Source organism: Orycteropus afer, unplaced genomic scaffold (genome assembly GCF_000298275.1).
Source record: "Orycteropus afer afer isolate SDZICR_OR568_19922 unplaced genomic scaffold, OryAfe1.0 scaffold00036, whole genome shotgun sequence".
Lineage (NCBI taxonomy): Eukaryota > Metazoa > Chordata > Mammalia > Tubulidentata > Orycteropodidae > Orycteropus > Orycteropus afer.
This window is the reverse complement of record NW_006921623.1, coordinates 5,375,958-5,386,191: the sequence shown is the minus strand read 5'-3', so window position 1 is coordinate 5,386,191 and position 10,234 is coordinate 5,375,958. Positions and strand designations below refer to the sequence as shown.

The window sequence follows — 10,234 nt, the reverse complement described above, 5'->3', positions numbered from 1 at the left end:
AATCTTTTATGAACAAGTCACCCTGCAGCCAGCATCAAGGGCAAACCATGTATGAGACTGCCTGGAGTATGAGACGGGAAGCGGGAAGCTACAGTGCAGAAAACACCAGCCAGAGTCTACAGCCCTGGGCAAGGGTGCTCACTGGGCTGTTAACTTTCAGTACAGCTATGGGCAGCCCTCTCTTTCCCTGGCTGAACCTATTTCCCTATTTGTATTTGAGAGAGGACCAGATGATCTCAAGTTATCGCCACTGGTTCCAATGTGCTTCAACCTCTGGAGCTTTTGCATTTGCAATCCCCTCTACCAGGAAATCTCTCGTTCTAGTAATTCACATAGCTCACTCCTTTACCTCTTCTTAGCTCTGCCTAATGCCAAATTATTTATGAACTTATTGAGAGCCTCTCTGATTTAAAACTATTTGAAATCACACATACACACTTGTCGCAGTAACCACCACTTTTCCCAGCTTCACAATCCTCCAAACACTAAATACCATCTGCATGCTGTAAACTTATTTGTTCCCTGTCAGTCTTCCCACTGTCGACTGACTGTCCACAAAGACAGAGATCTGGTATGCCTGGCACACTGTAGGCACTCAAACATCTGCTGAAGGAACAAATGAAATTTCAGCTCCAATCCCGAATTACAATGACCACATATGAGAAAATTTTATTCAGGAGTCTGAATGCCAACAACATGGAATCAAACAAGGGCAGAGTGAATACCTAGGCCAGTGCTATTTGAAAGCTGTCATATTTTAATAACTTTTTCACCTATGCTAGACTCTTTCCTGAGAGGTACTTCTCTTATTGAAAGTCAGTAATCAATTCCCAAAGTCCAGCTGTAGCTATATTCCATTCTCCATTTCCGTGGGTCAAACTGGGAAGAACTTAAGAGTTTCAGCCTAACATAGAGAGCATTATGTGGAGAAAGGGTAAAGACTCAGGAAACGTGGTAATGACATGCCCACAGTTCATTTCCAGGTTTCTTCACAGGCTGATTCAAAACTTTCAAAATAAGGTCAAGTAACACAACAGGCTTGCACTTGCATCACAAACTGTTTAGGAAGTGTGCCTATTCTCCCAACTTAGATAATGTGTCCTCCGCACCAAGTGCAAAGTCTGGTGGGGAGGACTCTCCTCAGCATTACAATAGTAATAAATAACCCTGCCGTGTGAGCGGTGCTGGAGGCTGAACCACGAACTGCCCACTGCTACCGCTGTGGGGCCAGGCCTGTCTCATAGCCCTCCGTCTTCATGTCATTGAGCCCTAACGCCTCGTTTTGGTCAAATGAGCGCTTGTAATGCTCCACCTTCATCTCAGGATCATCTTCAGGCGCATACACATTCTGCAGGACCAAGGACAGACAATCAGTGCTTGTTTCATTCTGCCACCCCCCACCCCAGTGGCTTCCATCTCCCACTTTCCCAAGAGTTAATGAATTTTTTATTCTTTTTCCAATTCCTAAAAAACTTTCCAACTAAACCTTCTTCTGAAGAGTGTGGCAATGGTCTCAATCACAGTTCTGACCCATAATAACTGCTTCATCAATGTTAAGTTATTATCAATCACCAAGATTCTTCCCAGTCAATGTAGAGCCTCTTAGTTTTCCTATTTAGACTCTTGTTTAAGACACCATTTCTCCTCACTCCACAATCATTTGCAGAATAAAAACCCCAGAGCTGGGCTTAGAGCTAGGGACAAGGGCTAAGCCGTAAGAAGAAAGGAGGTAAGAGTATGTTTTGGTTTTTTTTCTCTCTTTACGTATACTTACAATCCCTCCCACCTTCATCTTTTCTCCCTTATGTTCCAATTTCTGCTAAGAGGTTCCCTGATAAAGGGCAGTCCATTTAGAATCAAGTCTTTTAGTTTCTGGGGAAATGATACATATTCAAGAGAGAGCAGAAAATAAAAACCCATGAAATATCAGGGAAGGATTACTGTACCTGCAAGTAGCTGTTTCCTGCTGGATCATCCATTATAAAGTGGGCCTTCTTTTTACCCTCGATGATCTAAAAGGAGGGGAGAACAAAGTGTGTGATTTGTATATAGCTCCTGGTAGGAAGAAGCTATGTCTGCCAGATGATAACCAACTCAATCTACATTGTAGAATCCCCAAAAGTCTTAAGAATTGGTGGAATTAGGTAGCTCCAGAAGTGGAGTAGAATCCCTGGGTAGCATAAATGGTTAAGCACCAGACTATTAACAAAAAGGTTGGTAATTCAAACCCATCCAGAGGCACCTCACAAGGCCTGCTTCCAAAAGGTCACAGCCTTGGCAATCCTATGGAGTGGTTCTACTCTGCACACACGGGGTCACCAATAAGTTAGACCTAAATCGACAGCAACAGTAATAAAGAAGTGGCGTAAAAAGGTCTAAAATAAGACCGTATGGAAGCTATTTAAGAAGCAATACATGTACAGACACACAGGTACATATATAGATATGTAGGTATGTATATGTGAGTACACATGCTTGTATATATCTCACTGCCATCAAGTCAATTCTGACTCAGAGCGACTTCCATTGGGTTTCCAAGGCTGTAAATCTTTATGGAAACAAGATTGCCTAATCTTCTAATCTTTCTTCCATGGAGCAGCTGGTGGGCTCAAATTGCCAACCTTCTGGCTAAAAACCAAATGCCTTAACCACTATACCACCAAACTCCAAAAAACCAAACAGCCCCCGTCCCCCCGGCTCTAAGAAGGCCAACGAGTTCCCTCCCCCTAACCCAACAGAAAACTGGAGGTTTCTCTGGAGAGGTTATCAGAAGACTGCGCCCTGGGGTACACTAGCATAGTTGAGAATGGAAGGAAAGGAATCAAAACCAATGGGGTTAAGTGAACTATGCTTATTAGAAACACACACACATACACACCCAGGCCTTCTTCTCACACTCAGCTCTCAGAATATTGCCAGCCTTCAGACCAGGTAATGGAACAGCCAGCTGATGGGAATCTGCCCAAGATAAAAGACCTAACAATTATGTTATTGGAAATTTCCTCAATAAAATGCTGAGCTAAATAAAGCACCCTATAAACATCAAGAGCATCATCCATGAAGAAAGCAAGAGATCATTAAAAATATGAGAAAGAAATGGATGTCAGAAGAGACTCTGAAACTTGCCCTTGAGTGATGAGTAGCTAAAGCAAATGGAAGAAATGACTAGATAAAAGAGCTGAACAGAAGATTTCAAAGAGCAGCTCGAATAGACAATGCCAATTACTATAATGAAATGTGCAAAGACCTGGAGTTAGAGAACCAAAAGGAAAGAACACGCCTGGCATTTCTCAAGCCGAAAGAACTGAAGAAAAAATTTAAGGCTCGATTGCAATACTGAAAGATTCTATGGGCAAAATATTGAATGATACAAGAAACATCAAAAAAATATGGAAGGAATATATAGAATCACTGTACCAGAAAGAATTGGTTGATGTTTATCCATTTCAGGAGGTGGCATATGGTCAAGAACCAATGGCATTGAAGGAAGAAGTCGAAGCTGCACCGAAGGAATTGGTGAAGAACAAGGATCCAGGAACTGACAGAATACCCACTGAGATGTTTCAACAAACAGAAGCCATGCTGGAGGCACTCACTCGACTATGCCAGAGATCTGGAAGATAGCTACCCAGCCAAGTGACTGGAAGAGATCCATATTTGTACCCATTCCAAAGAAAGGTGATACCACAGAATGTGGAAATTGTCAAACAATATCATTAATATACATGCAAGTAAAATCTTCCTGAAGATAATTCAAAAATGGTTGCAGCAGTTTATTGACAAAGAGCTTTCAGGAATGCAAGCTGGATTCAGAAAAGAACAAGGGGTATCATTGTTGATGTCAGACAGATCTTCGCTGAAAGCAAAGAACAGAAAGATGTTTAGTTATGTTTTACTGACTATGCAAAAACATTTGATTGTGTGGATCATAACAAATTGTAGGTAACATTGAGAAAAAAGGGAATTCCAGAACACTTAATAGTCCTCATGAGGAACCTGTACATAGACCAGGAGGCTGTCGTTCAAACAGAACAAGGTAACACTTCATGGTTTAAAATCACGAAGGGAGTGCAGCAGTACTGTATCCTTTCACCACACTTATTCAATCTATATACTGAACAAATAATCCAAGAAGCTGGACTATACGAAGAAGAACATAGCATTAGGATTGGAGGAAGAATCATTAACAAGCTGCGATACACTCACGACACAACTCTGCTTGCTGAAAGTGAGGATGACTTGAAGCACTTACTGATGAAGACTGAAGAATACAGTCTGCAGTATGGATTATACCTCAATATAAAGAAAACAAAAATCCTCACAACTGGTCCTATAAGCAACATTACAATAAATGGAGAAAAGACTGAAATTGTCAAAGACTTCACATTACTTGGTTCTATAATTGATGCCAATGGAAATAGCAGTCAGGACATCAGATGACATATAGCACCAGGCAAATCGGCTGCAAAGGACTTCTTTCCAGTGCTGAAGAGCAAAGATGTCTCCTTGAGGACTAAGGTGCGCCTGACACAAACCATAGTATTTTCAATCACCTCATATGCATGTGAGAGCTGGACAATGAAGAAGGAAGAGCAAAGAACAATTGATGCTTTTGAGCTGTGCTGTTGGCAAAGAATGTTGAAAGTACCGTGGACTGCTAAAAGAACTAACAGGTCTATCCTGGAGGAAGTACAGCCAGAATGCTCCTTGGAGGCCGAGAATGGCCAGACTTTGTCTCACATACTTTGGTCATGTTGTCAGAGGGGACCACTCCCTGGAGAAGGATGTCATGCTTGGTAAGGTGGAGGGTCGAGGAAAGAGAGGAAGGCCCTCAACAGGATGGATTTGCACCGTGATAGCAGTGATGGGCTCAAGTATAGCAAGAATCATGAAGCTGGATCAGGACCGGGCAGTGTTTTGTTCTGCTGTGCATAGGGTCGCTATGAGTTGGAGATGACTTGATGGCACCTAACAACAACAAATACCATAAACCAAAACCAAACTCACTGCTGTCAAGTCGGATCCAACTCATAGTGACCCCTCCTTGGGTTTCCGAGGCAGTATCACTAGAGAAGTAGATCGCCCATCCTTCCTTCCAAGGAGTGGCTGGTGGGTTTGAACTGCTAGCCTTCTGGGTAGTGGTCAAATGCCGTAGGCACTATAGTGAAGCCAAATGTCAACAAGACTCATCCCATTTAGGTTTTTCATTTTCTACTTTTAAGCAGATAATCAATGATTATCAGAAATCTAAACAAAGCCTCTAACACTGTAAGACAAAAAAACAAATGAAAAATTCCAACTTGGAGGAAATGGAAACTATGCAAGGAAGAGAAAACTTCAAAAAAACTAACATCAATATCCTCAAGAGGTTAAAAAAAAAAAAAAGATAATATATCCTCAATACAACAGGATGTTATTTTAAAAAAAAAAAAAAAGAAAGAAATTCAAAGACTAGAAAAGCTATTGGGAAATAAGCTTCCTAGAACTGAACCGCATGTGAAAGGCCCCAATAAGTGCTTAGAACAGTGGTTGAAAACTGACCCACACCAAAGCACATCGTGAAATTTCACATCAAAAAGGACAAAAAGACATCCTGATAATAATAGGTCACATATAAAAGATCAGGGCTCAGAATGTTTAAGACTTCTTGATAGCCAAATCAGAACCTAGAAGACATCAAAGCAATGTCTTCAAAATTCTGATGAAACCATGGAATGGGGGGTAGATTTTCACTCTCTAGATAGTAGGCACTTATTTTTGGTGATGGGAAAGGTAACACAAAATGAAGAAAAGTGAAGTGTGCAGAGCAATGCACATTTTTAATGATGACACTAAAATGTAAAGAAAAAAGGACCTTTTGGTAATTGCTATGACACATTTAGTTTTGAAACAACAGCAACAACAAACAAAAAATATATGTGCAGATATATATACACGTATGTACATATATATGCATAGGTACATATGAGTATATATGTGTGTATATATGTTGTTGTTGTTATGTACTGTCGAGTCGGACCTGACTCACAGAGACCCCTCCTTGGGTTTCCGAGGCAGTATCGCTATGGAAGTAGATTGCTCAACCTTCCTTCCGAGGAGTGGCTGGTGGGTTTATATAGATGTATGCATATACATATGTATATTCATATATATTCACATATATAATAAAGCATGTAGGGGGCACAGTTAGAGATACTTTTCAGACAAACACTTTATGGGATTGGTTTTCTGGGTTTGAAAGATTAGGACCATAGTTATATGGGGTATTTCTGTCAATTGGCATAATATAGCTCATAATTATGGTCTACATCCGAGTTTGGTGAGTGGTATCTGGGGTCTTAAAAGTGACCATCTAAGGTACAACTGCTGTCCTCTACTTGTTCAGAATAAAAAAGAAAGAAACCAAAGACTCAGAGAAGGAACTAGTCTATAGGACTAAGAGTCAACACAAACACCACCTCATCTACCCTGAGACCAGAAGAATTAGATGGTGCCCAGGTACCATTACTACCATTCTGATCAGGGCCAAAATAGATAGACCCTGAAAGAATGAGAGAAAAATGTGGAACAGAAGCTCAAATTCCTTAAACACACACACACACAGACATACTGAACTGGTCTACTGCCCTGAGGTAATCTTTAAACCCAAACTAGCCTGAGGTCACCTTTAGCTAAGTAACAGACTGGCTCACAAAAATAATGAATATGACCCATGAGTACTGTGATCCTTTAAAAAAGCATTTATGTGAGGCCAAACAGTGAATAACTTTAAAACAAAGATGAGAAGGTAAAAGGGCAGGGAAACTAGATGAACAGAAACAGAACAGTATCAGCAGTGTTCGGTGAATGATGTAACCAGTGTCACCGAACAATCTGTAGAAACTGTCAAATAGGAACATAAACTGCTATTTAAAACTCCACTAAAAGTACAATAAAATATTATTTAGATGAAAAATTATCTCCAACCTAGAATTATATTCCCAGTCAACAATCATTCCAGCATGAGGGTTGAATAAAGAAATTCTCAGACATTTAAGTCCAACAATATTACTTCCCAATCACTCCTTCTAAGGAAACTACTGGGGAAGATGCTCCAACCAAAAGGAGGAAACTGAGACAGAAGATAACAAAAGATATTACAAACCAGAAGACTCCCCAGCATAATGAGTAAGACAGATGTTTAAAACAAGTGGGTAGGTAACCCCTGGTTCACTGGAACCTCACGACCACCAATACCGGCCAGTGTGCTCTCACCTGGTCCAACTTCTGGCTAAACTCCTGCAGTTTCATTGCCCGGCCAGGACTGGAACTGTCACCCAGTGTGAAAGGGTTCTTGGTCACCTGCAATAATAGCAAAAACGCTCAGCTTAGGCACAGCTAGGAATCCAGATTGCTAGCATATTGACTCTGTTTATTAGGTCTGACTGCAAGCCTGGCAGGCATAGCAGGTGGGCACCTAGTCAGGCAAGCTGGGTCTCCACTGATCGGACACCACCTTTCCATCCAAGCAGCCACTCCTAGAAATCTATGGATCAATCTACCAAGACAACAACTGGCAATGTTAAACAACTCTAATTTTCTTTTTACAAATTAGAGAAGAAATGCAAAGAAAAAGTTCAATTTATAAAGACAAAATATCCAACAAATAAGAATCAACTGAGTAAACTGATTCATCAAGAGGGTAAATATATGGGTTAAGTCAACATATACATTTATGTATGTTGGGTAGTTTTGGGTGTTGAAAGGACCCTTGTCCCTCATTTTACAGTGAAATAAATGATTTACACAAAATAAGTGCAGGGTCCCAGAGTTAGGCCTAGGAATACTCAAGAATTTCTCATAAACTATCTTCACAATCCAAAATAACATTTAAGTCTCTCAACTCAGGGTAAGGCAAAGAAATTCCTAGTTATCAGCCCCGAACACTAGGATATTTGAGGTCTTCCAACCCCTTTCACACAGAATTGCTGGAAGCAGCTGTACTATCCACTCAGGTGACTCACCAGCTCCCGGATGTCCTTTAGCAGCCCCTCCAGTGTAGTGAACTTGCCCCCGAGGACAGCCATTCCCAGTTCAAATTCCAGCTCTGGGATTTCCACACTACATGTCTCAGACTAAGAGGTAAGAGGTCAAAGGTCAAATGAAGCTTTCAATCAGAAGCAAAGAAAACTAACCAAAATTAACACCAAATTAAGTGCCAAATTACAACTAGCAGTGACAGTTTGGCGACAAAAGTCAGCTGACCCAGCTTCTCTGTCTCCCCTGAGTTAAAGCTAGATATACACTTCTGTCCTTCTAAACCACAGAAATGGAACCAACTTAATAAAGGGAGACTACATCACAGTTCCAAGCTGTCAGGTATTCTGTCAGGAGACACCAGAGAAGAGAACCCCATTACTGACACTAGAAGCCAAAAAGCTGCAGTCATCAAAGGGGGTTTATAGGTCACCTTCTGAATCTGGAAGTCCCATGACAGATTAAGCTTGCTCAAGGATCCTCAAACTCAGGGAAGTAGGGGGGTATATCTCATGTTCCCTGGCATTAGGTTAAAATGACTATTCCTCAGGAGGACTTCCAGTAGGATGGAGGAATAGGCAGACAAGCAACACAGACCCTCTTCAACAAAGAAAAGAAAAAACAATTGACAGAGATACAGAAGATAATCCTGGTGCCCTGAGCTTTGAAAGGAACTGTACAGAAGTGGATTAGGCACCAACTAGTTGAAAAACCTCAACGAAAACAGTGAGTACAGAGATGGTCGGAGCTGCGGACTGTCAGCTACTCTGACAGGACAACAGCCTGAATATTTCCAAGCAGTGTTGGGACCTGAGATCAGCCCTGGTCACCAAAGGCTGCAGAGACAACTGCACTGGTGGTCTTTGATTAGGAATGGGAACAGCAAGGAGGGAGACAACCTAAGCTGTTGACTTTCCACTGTCCGGAGGGTGCAGCCATTTTGATTGTTTATACACAGCAGCCATTTTGGATAATTAAAGTGACCGAGGGTGCAGCCATTTTGAATCTTTACAAACAGTGGCCACCTTGGATACTTAAAGTGACTGAGGGTGCAGCCATTTTGAATGTTTATAAGAGGTGGCCATTTTAGATATTTAAAGTGACCAAGGGTGCAGCCATTTTGAATCTTTACAAGTGGCAACCATTTTGGATTTTAAAGTGATAGCATTCTCATTCAGATTCCAGGGACCTAAGAATAGGCTCTGTTTGCCAAGGTTGGCAGGGACAGACAAGAGGCTGACAACAGGAAAGGAGACAGGTGGTGACTGTGTAAGTGCTGTCAACTAGCGAATAGAGGAGCACAGTACCCTACTTGTGTAGATAACATACAAACAAAACAAAGAAAACAAAAATTATGGGCAAGTCACTCCAACATACAATCACCAATTAAATATAAACACAAAACCTCACAATGCCTCGGAGCCAACAGAGCATCACACAAGGAAGCAAGATAAAACAGGAGAAACGAGGGACCAGGATACAGACCCAAAACATATCCCTGAGGAAGACGCAGCATTGGAACTCCCTGATAAGGAGTTCAAAAGAATTGTATTTAGGTATCTTCAACGAATTGAGAGACAGATCAAGGAAAACACAGAAAAAACCCTAGAACAATTTCAAAAGACAATACAAGAAAAAAATGACAAAATAAATGAAAAATTAGAAATGATAAAAAATCTACACACAGAAATTCAGAAGATTAATACTAAAGTTTCAGAAATAGGTAAGACATTGAATGGGCAAAGGAGCAGAATTGAATCAATGGAAGACAGAATCAGTGAGATTGAAGGTAAATACCTGAATATTTCTTTGGAAAGGGATCAATGAGAAAAAAGATCAAAACAAAATAAAGAAAGCCTAAGGTTCATGTGGGATACCATCAAAAGGAATAACCTACATGTAACTGGAATTCCAGAGCAGGAAGAGACAAATAAAACCACAGAGAAAATTGTCAAAGATTTATTGGAAAAGAATTTTCCTGCTATGATGAAAGATGAGAATATATCCATTCAAGGAAGTCCAAAGAACCCCAAACAGGATAGATCCCAAAAGAAAATCACCCAGTCATATCATCATCAAACTCACCAAAAGCAAAGGCAAAGAAAAAATCATGAGAGCAGCATGGGAAAAACGAAAAGTTACCTACAAGGGGCAACTAATAAGACTAAGCTCGGATTTCTCAACAGAAACCATGCAGGAGAGAAGACAATGGGATGGT

General features: G+C 40.9%; 1 protein-coding gene across 1 annotated transcript in view; it reads right to left on the bottom strand.

Annotated features, from left to right (window-relative positions):
* Positions 1 to 1,213: 1,213 nt before the first annotated feature.
* Positions 1,214 to 10,234, bottom strand: part of ZPR1 (ZPR1 zinc finger) — a 15,229-nt gene continuing 6,208 nt past the window's right edge. The window contains exons 11-14 of the mRNA XM_007936505.2: positions 8,004 to 8,114; positions 7,255 to 7,341; positions 1,947 to 2,012; positions 1,214 to 1,348 (exon numbers count right to left, since the gene is read on the bottom strand). Coding sequence (XP_007934696.1) covers positions 1,214 to 1,348; positions 1,947 to 2,012; positions 7,255 to 7,341; positions 8,004 to 8,114 — 399 coding nt within the window. The remainder of the gene's footprint in view (positions 1,349 to 1,946; positions 2,013 to 7,254; positions 7,342 to 8,003; positions 8,115 to 10,234) is intronic.